Source organism: Alligator mississippiensis, chromosome 5 (genome assembly GCF_030867095.1).
Source record: "Alligator mississippiensis isolate rAllMis1 chromosome 5, rAllMis1, whole genome shotgun sequence".
Taxonomy (NCBI): Eukaryota; Metazoa; Chordata; order Crocodylia; family Alligatoridae; genus Alligator; species Alligator mississippiensis.
The window spans coordinates 79750481-79767018 of record NC_081828.1 but is presented as its reverse complement, the minus strand read 5'-3'; the positions used below and the strand labels follow the sequence as shown (position 1 = coordinate 79767018).

The following is a 16538-nucleotide window of genomic DNA, read 5'->3' as shown; positions in this document are numbered from 1 at the left end:
AAATGACTGCACAGTAACCAGTGTTACTGTGCAGTACCATAGCCATGTGTTTTTTTTTTTTTCCCCAATGCTACTGCACAGTAGCTCATTGCTACCTTGCAGTAGCATTGCCGGGCACTAACTGTGACATGACGCTATTGTGCAGTAGTAACAAGCTACTGAGCAGTAGCTCATTGCTACTGTGCAGTAGTGTCAGGGGGAAAAAAACTGTGTGGCAACAGTACTACGCACTAACATTGGTTACTGCACAGTCATTTAGTACTCGCGTAAGTATCCAGTGCATAAGCAAGTATTAAATGACTACACAGTAACCAGTGTTAATTCACAGTAACCATTGCCACACATTTTTTTTCTGACACTACTGCGCAGTAGCAATGAGTTACTGCTCAGTAGCGTCATATCACAGTTAGTGCCCAGCAACCCTACAGCAATGCTGGTTACTGCACAGTCATTTAGGACTTGCATAAACTTAGCAAGTCCTAAATGACTGCACAGTAACAACTGCACTGTCCTCCGCTCATGTAGACATAGCCACTGAGGACAAAACTTGGCCCCAGGTATTGATTATTAGGCAGAGCTAATAATAAAGATTGCTATTCCTTCTCTGCTGAGGGAAATGTCTGTTCTCCAAGAGAATGGACAAGGAACTAAAAGGACACAGAATGTGAAACTACCAACTGGTTTAAAAGAGAGAGTAACAATGGCTCATGCGCTTCGAAAGTGTGGGGGGGGAAAGAGATGCAAAAGTGAGATATGATACAAGAGGAATAAAAATGAAAGTTAAAATCAGAGTTTTCCTCCTTTTACTTAAACTTGTATAAAACAGGAATAATCGGCGAGCTGCTTAGATAGTCAAAAACAAAAGCAGCACTTTACTTTAAACTCCATGCGCTCCATGTGACATTAATACTATCCTTATTTTCCTAGGCTTTTGATCATATTCTTTCTGCTATTGAAGACATATCAGGACAAATAGGACATAATTACTTGCGAGACAAGTAAGTAATGCTAACTGCCCTTATTTTCCTGAATTGAAATAGTTAAGGAAATGGGAATGTTATTTAAAGTAGTGATAGTATGCCTCTACCAAATGGCAAGGAAAATGGATGTTTGTGAAATACATTAATGCTGAAGACAGCTTGGGTGGCACTGGTATCTCCAACTGGTGAATTTCTGCAGATAGGCCCTTGGATCAGGTGTCAGCAACCTATTGCCCTTGGTTTGAATTAGGCCACAGAGAGATTTCATCTGGCCTGCCAAGCATGCCAAAAAATGGAAGGGCTGTTTATATATCATGCCATTAGTAAGAGAATGGGGACAATACACCATGTAGTGGTGGAACTGCCCCCTCCAGCCCAGATTAGGACTAAACGTTTTGTCCTTGCAAACCCTGGTATTACTTGTGAAGCACGTAACAATGCAGAATATACAACAGGAAGGATTTTTTTTAAATGATTTACTTCTCATTGTCCATGTTTGCTTACTTCTTTGTATTTCACTCAGCTTGAAAAAATGAAACTAGTCATTTCCAGTGAATTCACCTATGTGAGAAATAGTGTAGGGACAATTCACAGTCTAAACATTATTACATCTTTCTGATTCAGTGGTTCTTTTCAAGAGGAATTTATGGACTCTTCTTTGGTACTTTCTATTGCAAGGAAATCCTGCCTGTGAGCTAGTGATTTTTAAGTTTTTGAGGTTATCCATGTGAAGGGCTGGGACATGCTCAATACCCTGGTTAAAGGATTATAAATTGAAAACATCAATTTATGGACCACGACAGTAGTGCATTTTCAGTTCCTACCACTGGAACCTTTTCAGTCAGTGCCACAACTAAGGCTTTGAATGAAGTTTATAAATCTCATCATTTAGAGCAAGGGATCTATTCCTGTCAAATCTATTTAGGAGGAAAACCTTTGCACATTTGAACTGGAACACAATTGTAGCCTCTCTGGTGCCAGTATTGGGAACACAGTTTGGTCTCTCCTACATATTTTCCACCAAACAACAACTGCGCACCAGAATGAACGCACACCGGAAATCCATCAAAGACAGAAACACCCAATTACCGGTGGGGGCAGATTTCTCACAGGAGGGCCACTCTCTCTCCAATCTCTCAGTCCTGATCCTCAAGGGAAAGTTACACAACACATCCCAGAGACAAGCCTATGAGCTCCATTTCATCAACCTCCTGGATACTAGAGATCATGGACTAAACATAGACATTGGATTTTTGATACATTATAATCTGCCTGGCAACTGACTCCCCACCCCAGCCCCTGGCTTCTTTACTTTTCATTCCATCCAGGAAGAGCACACACCAACTGCTGAAACTTCCTTAGCCTGACGAAGGGTTTTTGAACCCGAAAGCTTGCTTAATAACTATTCTCCAACTGTTTGGGTTGGTCTAATAAAAGATATCAAATTCACCCAAGGAGCCTTGTCTGCCTCTGTCCTTAGACCAACACGGCTACAACCTAAACCCCTGTAACTTCTACACAAGGTTTTTTCAAGAACATGCTTTGCTATATTTAGTAAGGTGCACAAAATGCTTAGTGTCCAGGAATGGCTGCTCAGGCTAAAGGGAAAATGCTGTAATTGTGATTGATTGCCATTGTTAAAACAGTTTGTTTTAAATCATTAGGTGGACCAATTTTGATAGGAAAATTCTCAGTAAAGTACTGATGAGAAGATCGGCACAGAAATCAAGAGACCGGATTCTTAATGTTTTCCATGAACTCAACCTGAAGGATGCCATTAGTTATGTGGCTGAGGTACTTCTAAGCTATTTCTCTTGCACTTAGTAATGTCATCTCTCTTTTTTGTAGATTTTACACATACACACACGCACGCACATGCGCGATATTGCCTTTGGTGTATTAGGGCAGAAGAATCTAAAGCAAATTTCTTTTCATCTATATTTTACATACTCATAAAAGGTGTTTTAAATGCATTGTGTCCTATTGTGTCCTGTTCGTGTGGTTTCCCTGTGTTACCCTAATTCCTCAGTGCCAATGTGCCCTCTACATGTCCTGGTACTGTTGTTAGGTGTCGCTTAGGAGCTGCTCACCAGTCTTACCTTGCATTGAGCAGTACCATAATTTCACTGGGATTATGCAAGTGTGCACATGATATTAACCTGCATAAATGCGTCAGAATCCGTCTGAAAATCTGACACCAAAACACAATTTTTTTTCCTGCACCAGCAAATTCAAAGTAACTTAAGAACAAAATCTTTTTGCAGTGGTTCTCCAGCTTTCACATTTTGTGAGCCACATTGTAAAAGGACACTCTTTTGAGGGACCAACCTCTCTTCTAACTCACTACCCCTTTCTTGTGTGAAATGCAAAGAAGAGCTTTAGGAATGACCAAGTTCACGGCTCCCATTCTGAGAACCAGAAGCTTACAGATATCTTACATTTCTACCAACCTCTAGGCACTGACAGACTGGGATACTATCTTTATAGCCTCATCTTCCTCCTGCTGTGATTCTGCATCTTGTGACTATGATTATGAGAAAGTCTAGTTAGTCCATACTCTTGCACTTAGCCAGTCTTCAGCCAGTCAGCTAGACCCACATATGAATTGCCAGGCAAAAGTTTTTTCTACATATAGTAGTCACTAAAAAAATGGATGGACCTAAATTCTTTGTGAAATTGGGCCAAATTCAGCAAATAGTTTTAGATGGAAAAATGAAAAATATTTTGTTAAATGTCAGAACCTTTCATTTTGAAACAAATTTTAGTTTCAGAAATGCAAATTTATTTCACTTTCTTGTTTCAAAATAGCCTATTTACTTAAAGTTGACCTAAATTAAAAAAAAAAAAAAAAATGTTGGTTGAAGAAAATGTTTGGGCCAACCAAAATGAAAATTAGGTGTTTTTGTCATTTTTTAGAAAGAATTTTGTTTTGATTTAACTTGAATCTAATATTTTTTTTCTAATTTATTTGATTTCATCCACCAAACCAAACATCCCAGTATACACCCATCACTACAGAAAGCTTAGGTCAAGGTGCCTTGCTATAGTTGTCATACATAGAGGGGCTTCCAAGAGTATGATGACAGTTGACTCTTCACAGATGGACAAACTACCTGTGACCAGCAATTTATTATGTTTTAAGTGAAACACATATCCTCTAAAAGTGTTTTGTGCTTCAAGCAGCTCACTGTCCATTTGGACCTGCCTAATTATTTTATGTGCCCAATGTCACATATTGACTTCACAAAGGAAGTACAAAAGGAATACCTGTTCACCTCAGGTATTTGGTTTCACATTTTGATTTTTTCCAACGTGTCCCTTCCACCCAAATTGGCAACTGCAGTTACTCATTCCTCATATCCACTGCATGTCAGAGGCAGCAGAGCAGAACAGTTAATGTTATTGCTGTATAATCATCATTAAAGTGACATAGCTGGTTCAGTTGCATTCGCATATAAGGACCTTCATAACTAGTGGCCAAGGCCACCTTAAATTATACCAGCCTGCTAAATGAGTTTTACTGAGCTTGAGTCTAGAATTAAGATGGTATGACTCTAAGTTACTTTCCCAAGATGATCACAAGCAAAGAAGCTGCCTCCTGTCATAACTAGGAGGAATCTTTTCCCCATTGTAATGTAGAGAGAGACTCTTTATGGTTAACCCTGGCTGTCACTAAGCCTAAGAGATGGATCAGATCGGGTGTTATGGAAAAAATTCTCAAGAACACTTCCACTCCCATCTCTCATTAGAAGTAACTCCCAAATGAGTGCTTTTTAAAAAAAATGGAAACTAATTTCCCTTGAGACCAAGATTAAGTGTAAGTCTGTAAAAACAATGTGTTATCAGAAAATGTCAAGGCAGTTTTGAGTCTTGGATTCTGCCAGAGGGTTAAAGAAATCATATGTGATATTTCAAGAATACATTCATGAGCTTACTTGTCCTTGTGCTGCATTAGTCAAATTCAATCAAGTATGTGTGAGAGACATTGTATATGAGGGTATGTGATTATACACCTGACCCTATTATCTGAAAGGTGTTGTCACAGAGTCGTGAACATTTGTTATGGACATAAGAGAAACATACTCTGTGGCTCATGAGTCTGCACTAACACTCTCTAAAATCTGCCCATGAAGGAGAAGCTGCCCTGTGAAGAGTGTAAGCAGGCTGGGCAGCTGACAGATGTACTTTGTGACCACTGTGGCATAGCAGTGGTGTGTGTCCTCACACAAAGCAGTGAAGAACACACTGTTAACATGTTTACCTGTGTCACCCAGATTTCCTTATCACAGATAAACAGCCATATACACAAAATACTGCTGGCTTGTAATGGTTGCTTTATGTGTACATTGTCTGCTCTCTTTCACAACTGCATTGGTTTGTGTTCTGAATGAAGAAGCTTCAGGGACATCCTCAAGTACTGTAATCATTTTTTCTGAACCTAGTGTTATACAGATATGTCCTATGACTACATTACATGCATGCCTTAATGTCCCTCTGCTCATTCCACTACAGATAATGGCACAGATATTGTGTCTTCTCCCCCCCTGTAGTTTAATATCCTGTTAGTGACCATCTTAGGCGTTGGCTAGTTAGAGTGTGAGACTTCAACTCTTAAGTCTTACTGACAGGCTACATACAGATTCACAAACCTGGTTCTTTCTGAAGAAGTAGATAATAAAAGTTGGCCCCACGTGTCTTAAAAGAAAAGGGAAACTGCCGATGTGATATATAGCCACTGTAAACAAAAATGATTCAATAGCACTTTCAGGTGCTATATCTTACTTTGCATCTTTCTATTTTGTAATCCTTTTCCTATCTTTATAAATATTTGCTGTCTGAAAGACATGGGGTATAAATTTGCTCCAATGTGTTTAGGCTCTCTTGTTTGCCGTGTTGTGTGCTTATGGAAATCTAATATGGTCATTGCAGAGTATAATTTAAGAAATCATAAAATGATGATGCTTTATTTTAAGAATGAAATAGTTCTGTCTTTTTGGGGATGGATATTTTTCTATTCCTCATTGATTGTAGGTTTAGCTGTAGAATCAAGTCTAAGGTCTCTATGCTAACCAAAGCCACATATATGGGATTGGCATCACTACCTGAGAACGTTTTTCATCCCCTACAACTATAACTCCACTCAATGGCCACCAACTTTCTGAACAACAAAATTGCCAAGTAGAAGAGTGAAGTTTGTAAATACAGGTGACCAAATTTTCAAAGGAATTAACTTTGAGGGTAATTACTCTTAGAACTAAAAGCAAAACTCATTTTTTCAGTGCATCTTCCACTCAAGCATTTTTCCTGCTAGCAAACACACAGTCAGTGCTGAATTAACACTTGGCTCCTGGCTGTGAAGGAAGAGAAAGCTATAATTGTTATTTCTTGGAAGGCATTACAGTTAGAACAGTAATGAGTACCAATAGAAGAACCCAGATATGTATATTCTGCTGTGTTGTGATCTGCTATATGAAAATCTTTTTGTCTATTATTGAAAATAATTCCTTTTTGAGAAAAAATGGAAATGAAGACATTCAATGACTTTCTTTGATGGCTTTTTAAGCATAGGTGAACAATTTGCAAAGAGCCAAGTTCTTGTAAAATCACTTATGACTGAAATGTACAGCTGTCAACTGTGACTCAATTGGCAATGCTGTTTTTCGGTCCTTTGCACAAGGTTGAATTTCACCCTAGGTAAATAAATCACATGAGGAAAAAAATCCAATTACATAAATAAAAATTCTTCCTTGTTCTTTTGTGCTTTGCATCCATGGAAGTTTCAAAAAGAATGGCAAGATTTTGATATACAAGTATTAACTTAATATATCCTTTGGCTGAATATTGTAGAGCAATAATGTGCCTTATTTATTTCTGTGACCAGGGAGAGCGTAGAGGATCCTTGGCATTTATTCGATCCCCAAGTACTGACAACATAGTCAACGTGGACTTCAGCACACCACGGCAATCTGCTGTAGAAGCCTCTGTCTCCTATTTATTGTAAGTCACTTGGATAGTGATTATTTTTGTTTCACTTTTCACTTGCATATGATTGCATAAAAAAGTTTATTTGCAAAGTGTGAAAAATGTGATTTCAAGGAGCCAGATTCACCATGGATGTAAAATGCTTCCTTCATGACTTATATTTTGTGTTCACTTTGCATTGGTGTAGATGATACAAAAAGATGCAAAACAAAAAAGAATCTCCTGTTCTTTTCTAATCTCATTCCTGTATGCTTTGTCGAATATATTTTTATGTATGTCAAAAGCTATACATGTAAATAGAAATAGAAAATATCCCATCTACCTGGCAAAAATAAATGGCAGTGCATTTTTTAAAAAGGGAAGCATGGATTTTTCTTAACGTTTGGAGAATTCAGGAACAGCTAACTAGATTTTACTCAACCTTTCCCAACTTAAATCTCCCTGGTCAAAACCCAGATGTCATGAATTTTAGCCCTAAAGCTGAATTTGTCAGAAAACGTATGTGCATGTAAATACAGGCCTTATTGTCACTATGATTTTGTACACCTCTGTAGTGAGCTATGTAAATACTATAATTCCACATCCATGGAATTAGCCATAGAATAACTTCTCTTACCCTATCTTGGGGAACTGTGCTCCAGCATTCGTTTTAAAACAACAAGGTTGGCATCTGTTGACAGCCTGAAACAAAAGCATCAAAAGGTATGAATTTGTCCATTTATCTCCATGGGATATTGAGTCTGAAAGGAATGCATCAAAATGGCTAAAATATTTTTCTACCAATCACTTTGGCAGAAATGTACTTTTAATATTGAAGTGCTGCCAAAAAAAAAGAGAGGAAGAACAACTTTTTTCCCTATTACAGAGAATAGGACATGTAGTAATGGCTTGAAATTACAGCCAGGTAGATGTATCTAGGATATCAGGGAAAAACTTCTTCCCTTTCAGAACAGTGAGGCAATGGAATAGACTGCCTACAAAAGTTGTAGAATCCTCTTCATTGGAGGTTTTTAAGAAGTTGAATAAGCTTTGGTTATAGATGAGTTGGGTGTTAGCTGTAGCCAAGGCTGGGATTTTGACTTGGGTGTGCTGATGCTCATGCTGGGACATAAACCCAGAGGGTGCCTATACACGTGCATTGAGGCTGCTCCGACATGCTGTAATTACAATGCTTCGGTGCATACTTGATTAGTTGCGTTTGCTGGAGTGTGATAATTACTGCACTCCAGCAGACTCCAGAGTCATGTGCATCAGTGTCCTCATGTTTAAAAATGGTGGCAGGAGTTCTTTAACTAAAGCTCATTCAATGAGCTTTAGTTAAAGCACCCCTGCCGCCATTTTTCAAAGCAGGGACACTGATACACATGACGTTCTGGGCACTTTAATTAGAGTGGCTCTCGCCTCCCAGAGCACATGTATAAACTCCCAGCAGTTCCTAGGAAGAATGTCTTCCTCCTCCACTCAGGGTCAAACCAACTGCCACATTTGAGTTCAGATTGGCATGGACTGTGAGGGTTCTTGCCTTCCTCTGTAGTGAGGGGCATAGTCCTCTTTCTTGGATCTCTTGAGTATACAGGCAGTCCTTGGACTTACAACACAATTGGTTCCTGAAAACCACGTCTTAAGTCAAAACGTAACTCGGAACCAATTTTCTCATAAGAAACAAGGTTATAAATGGGGGATTGGTTCCTGAACCAAGGCCCAATACCCTGTTTTCACCAAAAATACCCCAGAATTTTGTACTCGATCAATTATAGATGAGTACTATAGCTACATTAGTGTATTTATATTATAAATAGCAATCATATTGATTTGGAAGGATTTCTTTGAGGTGACTTTGCTGGACTTTTTGAAACACTCTTGGTTGGACTTTTTGAAGGGTTTCTGGCTGGAGTCTTCTCAGGAGTCTTGGCTGCAGGTTTTTCTGGAGTCTTGTCTGCCTTCTTAAAGAAAGTGTCCAAGGAAGTTTAGACAGATGTTCTCCAGGGAGATGAGTGATGCAGCAAACTTGTTCGCTGGCTTGGCGTAACATTGGATCAAGCATTGTAAAGTCGAAACTGGCGTAAAGTTGAAACAGGGTGTCAATTTATAAATGTTGTAAGTGCAAAACGTTGTAACTCGAAACGTTTTAAGTCGAGGACTGCGTGTATTTAACAACTACTTCCTGTCTTTGCAGTGGCAGGACATTGACCGTGCCCTATGCTTTACCTGTGTTCAATTAGAGGTTGTTTTTTTTGATGATTTGGGCATTTTGTCTGGTAGATTTGTGAGATGGTTGTTTGCAACATTTTTAAGAATAGGTTAGACAAACACTTGTTCAGGATGGTTTAGATAAGGATAGTCCTACCTTGAGCAGGGGGTTGGACTAGACCTACAGATGTCCTTGCTAGCCCCCCTTTTCTATGAAAAAATATTAAAATGTTATGTTTCAAAATGGTTCATTTTTTTTCATTTCGACTGGTTCTATAGAAAGTTCATTGTTTTGGAAATTCCATTTTTTTAGTGTAATCTTTTCATCACAAAGCACCATGGGTAGTTTTTTTAATGTGCTTGCCCAGTAACACTGAATTACCAGCCATACACTGGGCCAGCTTGCTTTATCCCTATTCTCACTGAGCGCATCTACACATGTGCTTTAATGCCCAGTAGCTTATTTTACTGCACATTAAAGTGTCACATAAAAAACCATGCTATTATACTAACACACAGTAAAATAGGCTACTGAGCATTAAGCGTCACCTAAAAACCATGCACAATTGTTACTTTGTATTAAGGCAGCCTAATGTGAATTTGTTTAGTACCTCACATTGGAGGTACTAACTTTAACATGATCAGGAAAAACACCTTAATGCACATGTAGATGTGCCAAAGAACCTCACTTTATTTCTTGAGTTGACCTGCTGATTTCAGAGGGTCTGTATTTGGCCCCCTGACGCCATTCACTTGTTCTTATCATTTTCTTGCTTCCTCCATTCTGTTTAAATATATTGCAATGCATACATTTCTTCCCTAATTACTGATCTATAAAAATGTTGTTTGGATCATCTGCTTTAGGAGAGAAAAAGCTGGTTCAGTTTGCCTTGATATGCAAGCCTTAGAGCAGAGGAGGAAAAGCATCCGAGATACAGAGGATACTGTCACTCACCACACACTTCAGCAGTACCTGTACAAGCCCAGGCAAGAGGTAAGAGCACTTTTAGTTAGGAACATGTTTTCATCCTAAAACCATAAGAAACTAAGCACAGAAAATTGTTGGGCAACTCAAACCAAAAGACAAATCCTTAAGATTAACCACTAACTGACAGTGGGTGATGATCCTGGATATCTTTCCTCATGTGAGCAGTCATCTCTTATAGGCATCTCTCAGATTCCAGAAGAATTTAAGAGTGGCCCAAAGTATGTTGTGTTAGTTGGTTGTTACCAGTCTGCATGGAATGGAAGGGTGTGAAAAAGGTTGGATGGATGAATGTGAAAGATTTTGTGAAACGAGGAAGTCTGAAGTGAATCCAACCATTGTACATAGTGTGTTTAATTTGAATGAGTTTCAGTTTATTTAAATTACCATAGCTTCTGCTTCCTGACTTATTGCAATCTCGCATAGAAGGAAGTAAGGGGAGTTGTTAACAATCAGAGACTTTTTAGTGTGTTCAGGCTTGCAGTTAATTGGGTTTTGTAACCAGTTGGTTTTGTCAGTGCATAACTGATTGGTGACCAGTACCAAAGCAAACTATCTGCATTTCTAAATAAATAAAGATTGTCTTATCTTCCTGGTTGCAGCATAGACACTTGTACAGTCGACATGAAATCATTCAGAATGAAGATGAAAAACAAGACAAAGAGATATTCCACAGAACAATGAGGAAGCGTTTGGACTCTTTCAAGGGTACCAAACTTGGAATAAACCGTTCCAAAAAGCACAATAAAATCCACAAGAGAGACCGTGGCCAAAGAAAGGTAAGGTCATACACTTAGGGTCTTGCTTTGGCAGCATTTATGCAAACTGAGGGAAAAGGGCTTCCCGGGATCTATGTCTGCCAGGACCAAGGGTAAATAAAATCTAAAAATATCTGCAAATGCTTCATCACTATTTATTTCAGTATTATCATGGTGATCACTGGTGATTTCATAAGCAGAGGGCTTCTGTACCTACATAGTGTTATTAAGTATCTATTGCAACTCGTAGTAACTTTAAATTGTTTGGGGGTTTTTTTTCAGAGAAATGGTAATGTCATACCAAATGGGAAAATACCTACAGAAAACCCAGTACAAAATTTTACATTGAAGGAAAAAGGTAAATGCTGTACTAAGCAACCTGGTTAATTCTGTATTTGAATAGGCGTGTATGTTTCTGGTAGAGGTGTCAGTAAGAAATGTGAGAATAATGTTGATAATAATAGCTATGCTACTACCTATAGTCTGGGGTAGGTTTTATTTTTCTCTCCAGGCTTGAAACAGGTGTGGGTGGAGGAGTGTACAGATAATATCTCAGCTTCTCATCTATATGACCAGCAGATGCCCATAACAGCATGCCCTATAGATTTTGGTCTGATTCCTAAGGGCCTGGACATACTACCATTTATTTTTTAAATGTTTTTTGGTGATATCATTTATTGGGCCAACTGTATAGTTGGGACAGTTATTAGAAAATCTTTCAGGCACACACAACTTTTTTTGCCCTTTGTGCCTGAAAGCTTGTCTAACATCTTTCCCAACTGCACAGTTGGTCCTGTAAAAGGTATCATCAAAATGCCCTTGCTTCTCATTTATTTCCTGCAACAGCACTCCAATGCTGCCACATTTATTTTAAATGGAACTGGAAGCAGAAGGAAGGCTGGAACAGGAAGACAGCATAGGATCTGTATGGATGGAAAGTCAGTGACCACATTCTGCACTGACTTACCTTTTGTGCCACCTGAGTAACTCAAGGCTGAGGAAACCTAGCCTTAGGTTTATTAGTCTTGGCCAGGGGTTGTCAACCAGGGGTATGCATACCCCCAGGAGGACGTGGAAAGGAGCTAAGGGGTACACGCGAGCAGGCAGGGATGGAGCACCGCCACTCACCACCCTATGCAGCTGCCTCCCAGGAGCAGAGCCGGGGGGTGGGGCAAAGGCAGTGGCTTCCCTCTGTGGGCCACACAGGCACTGCCCAGCCAGCCGGACATGATGGCGGGGAGCTTGCATGCAGCAGCGGCGGCTGCCATCCACCACCCCACGCCACTGCTGCCATGTGCAAGCCTCCCCACTCCATATCCAGCCAGCACCACCCACCCCTGCCAGTTCTGCATCTAGCCGCCACCACCCCACTCCACCAGAAGTGTACCCAGAACGGGTACACTCCTTTAAAAAGTTTGAAAACCCCTTGTCTTGGGAATTGCTCCTATTAAAGAAAAGGGAGGGGAAAAAAAGAAACCCTGAAGTTTTTGATTTGGGTTTTAAAACAAAATAGCAGTCGATCTGTGTTTTCATCTGTCTTGTGCAAGGATGTGGCATTTATTAGTGTCAGTCTTAATCAATGATGCCTTCAGACAGGTCAGGTTATATAAGATATATGTCACTTGAAATGGTAAAAATACAAAAAAAAAAAGGCATAGGTCAAAATTTATTCCCCTTTCCCACCCCTGCCAGGTTACCCAGGAACCTTGCTTATCATTGGGAAGTGGGGAGTGTCTGGGGCTAGACATGTTTCCCATAGCTGTCAGAAAGAGATAGGTGGGGGTATGGGAGGTAGAACGGATTGCCTTCAGTCTGAAACTGATATTTACTCTCTAAATCATTTTGTCAGCCTGCATTTCTGTTACAAATGGAAACTTGCTAGCTGAGAAGGAAACAAAAATACTTTTATAGCACCTTTTGTCTTCATTTTGCCTCCCTAGCATAATACCTCCTACCACTAGTTAGAGTTTTGTTTCAGTCCTGGGTAAGCAGAAAACATGCTGCCACCTATCTAGAAACCGAATCCTCGTTTATTTGAGAAGTCTAACATAATCACAGCATGAGATGATACAGGAGTAAAACAAGGATCAAATATTAGTATTCTGATTAGCACATAACTGATGAGCGCAAAACCTAATTATAACACCTCAACTATTACTTACAATTTTGCATTTACTTTACTGGCATTAAATAACTACTTCAGGAATCCTTTCTGAATCTCTGGCACAAGCTCATTGTTTTATTTTCTGACAGATTTGGAATTTTCTGATCCAGAAGAAAACAATGATTATGAATCTCTGCATGTGGACAAAGGGACTGACTTTTTAGCTGATGTCACCAAGCAGAATTTTGCAGATGCTACTACTGGTAAGAAAATAAACAACATATAGATATTTTTCCTTCAGTGCAATTTATTGAACCTTTTGGTGATTATACTTTCTAACTAAGGGTGCTGAAAAAGTTGGCAACCATGTCTTCATAACCTACATGTAAAAGATTTAACTGCTTCTAGAGATAGAAAAAAATGATTCTAGAGTTCTCCTTATTTTCAAGGACAAGGCAATATTTAGTCATATGAATTGATTTCTTCCTTGTCAAGAATATCTACATCAGTCTGACTCCAGCTGGTCACCGTCTTTCACCCTTGCATAGAATTCCTCCCCTTAATTTACAAGAGCCTGAGATCCAGGATGAGCGAATGCAGTTTTAAGCTCCAGTATCAATCTACGGACACTTGCTGAGCTAGAAGTAATGTCATTTTATTGTTGAAAAAGGGTCATTCCCAGCTGTTCAGCACTTTCTTCTAGCCTTAGGAGGCTTGAAGACCTCAGATTTTTAAACTATGACATTTTTTATATATAGAAGAAACAACTTAAGATATACATTCTGATATCTTAAAATATATTCTGACTTTTTTCTTTCCATCTAAATCCTATAAAGTTAGATTTACAGCATAGCAGGCTGTTTTGCATACCATGTGACACATGCAGAATACATGAGGGTGCAATGTAGTTTAAAGCTTGCATTAGCATTTATTTGGATGCAGTCAGATTTATGCTGATAAAACCTTTTTACCATATCCCATCATGTTGAATTTTGAACTTGGACGTGCACTAAGTGGACATTATTGATCGCCATGATAGTGAGATGACAAGGTGTGCATTTTTTATGGCCTACCACATACAGATTTGATAATTGTTTTATAAGGGCCCCATCATATATTTTTCATACATTCAAAAAGCACTTCTGACTGCTTCAGCTGGGTCTCTGCTGACTCATGCCCACTTTGCACTGGTGAAACTTCCCTGGCTTTTACAAAAGGAATCTAGTCCTAGGTATCAATCTTTCAAACACCATATGTACTTGCATACAAGCTGACTCTGAATTTAAGACCCACCCCCCCATTAGATTCTATACATGGAAAACTTATACATTTGTTATAACTTTCCATGTATAGAATATAATTATTATTGGAGGATCATCTTAAATTCATCCCCCTACCACCACTGCAGGTGGTGGGGAGACAGGCAATGAGGGAGGCAGTAAGAGGGCAGGTGGTGGAGATGACAGGTGGTAGGGGGAAGGGAATGTGGAGGTGGTGAGAAAAGCAACAGCTTGCCTCCTGTTGCCTGACCCCATGACTACTTCCACCTGTAAACTGAAGCCCCTACCTCCCTTCCCCCCACTTCTCTCTTCTCCCCCGTACCACTTCTGCCCCCAGCCTCAGACCTCTGTCCCCTCATTCCTGTTTACCTTTCGTCTGTGCTGGCAAGGTCCATCCATGCTGCAACCTGGAGTAGGGAGCATGGTTTCAATCTGGTCCTGTAGCAGCAGCGCAGTGCCAGCACCACTGCTGGGTTGGAAACGTGTCTGTGCTGAAGCAGAGGTAAGCAGGGATGAGCAGGAGGCAGAAGTAGCACCGGAAGGAGATGGAGCGAGGGGTCTGAGGCTGCAGGAAGAGATGGGGAGGCAAGGGGTGCAGAGGCAGCGGGGGGACTGGCAGCAGTCATAGCATCTGCCTGCTACCCCAGCACCTCATAGTTGATTCCAGGATGAGGGGCTTTCCCCCTCATATTAAATCGAGGGGGGGAACACAACTCATCTTGGAATCGAGTAAATATGGTATGTTTCATTTTCAATGTTCTACATGTCAACGCCAAACTGAAAGTGAGCATGTTTGGTTCAAGGCATGCTTGATATAACTCCAGTCTTTAGGGGAGAAGTTCAACCTTAACTGAGAATGATTTGTGTTTTTTTGGAAATTCACTGAGTCTCTTTAAAAAAAGCGACTGTTGCGAACCAGGCTTACAAGTAGGGTACATGCCAGAAATGCTCTATTTGCCTATGTTTTGTTTCAATATGGCTGCGGTCCAAAGCCAAACATTCCATTTACTGCCAAGAAATGTATTTATTTTCTTTACCAACTGAATTTGTCACTCATAAACTTTTGTAGGAATTGATAACCCAGTATTTTCAGCTGATGATGATCAAAGTATCTACATGAAGTTCCCGCCATGGTTATCTAACGAAGATACCGTAGTACCATCACAAAGGGCCCGAGTGCAGATACCGTACTCTCCAAACAACTTCAGACGGCTCACCCCATTTCGTCTCAGCAATAAATCAGTAGATTCCTTTTTGCTAGCAGATGGCCCAGAGGAACGACCCAGATCTTTTCTCCCAGAATCAACACATATGTAATACTTTAAAATACAGCTTCCTTTTTATTTTCAATCAATCTCTCTGCTTTTCTCTGGCCACCTGACAAGCCATTCCCTTGTCCTTCTCTTCCTTGATTTTTCTGAAGTTAAACATTCTGCTGCTCTTCTATTTAAATCCAGTGCTTTTAAAAAAAGAGGCCAATATTTAAATAATTAGCGCCAGATCCTCAGCTGGTAAAAACCCTGACAAGACTATGATACACCAGCCAAGGAGTTAGGCCTTCATTTTGGTTTCAGCATCTTTTTTGCTATTTTCAAAACAAAACTCTTTCCAACACTGATAGGATACTTCTACTACTGTTTTTTTCTGGTTTTGCTTGGCAGTATGCTCATCTGTCGCTTTCAGTAATGGTTCTAGTTCTTCTCTCAACTAGGAGGCTGAATAGCTCACTTAAATAACTTTGAAGGAATTTACATTTGAATCAATATCTCCAGAAGTGATAATTATTATCCACGGTAACTGTGGGCAAGGATTTTCTTTGTTACGTTTTTGTACAGCCCGTAGCCCAATGAGATTGGGGCTTCTAAGCATGTGTTTAGTAGAAGGACTAATTAATACTAATAAGCACATGAATACTTAACAAAAAGTTTAAAAATCAGGTACAGCTTGCAATAAACATTACATTTTACCTGACACAGAGGGAGGTGACTAACAAACAAACTAGGCCATCGAGACCAAGACCTCATATTTTTGTTAGAGCACTGACATTCATTTTGCCCTTTTCATTCTATTTATCGCAGTCTTTATTTTTAAGTCTTGAGTAATATATTGATGCAAGTTATTGATACAGTACTTTGTTACCTTTGAAGGTGGGTAGCTTAAACCTGAATTCATTCTCACATGAAATGAAGATTTTGCTCTCATTAGTCCTCACTGATATTCTTCCAAATTGTAAAATCAGCCCATTGTTCAATAGGTCTC

The 16538-nt window shown here is 39.6% G+C and overlaps 1 protein-coding gene across 2 annotated transcripts in view; it reads left to right on the top strand.

The window, feature by feature from the left end:
- SLC9A3 (solute carrier family 9 member A3) overlaps nt 1-16538 on the top strand; it is a 96529-nt gene that overhangs the window by 72142 nt on the left and 7849 nt on the right. The window contains exons 9-16 of one of the 2 annotated variants that reach the window (XM_019485508.2): nt 928-998; nt 2645-2774; nt 6862-6977; nt 10017-10146; nt 10740-10916; nt 11178-11253; nt 13149-13262; nt 15349-15592. In XM_019485508.2, coding sequence (XP_019341053.1) covers nt 928-998; nt 2645-2774; nt 6862-6977; nt 10017-10146; nt 10740-10916; nt 11178-11253; nt 13149-13262; nt 15349-15592 — 1058 coding nt within the window. Of the gene's footprint in view, nt 1-927; nt 999-2644; nt 2775-6861; nt 6978-10016; nt 10147-10739; nt 10917-11177; nt 11254-13148; nt 13263-15348; nt 15597-16538 lie in introns of those variants that run through there. The other variant, XM_006259235.3, reaches the window with a different exon arrangement.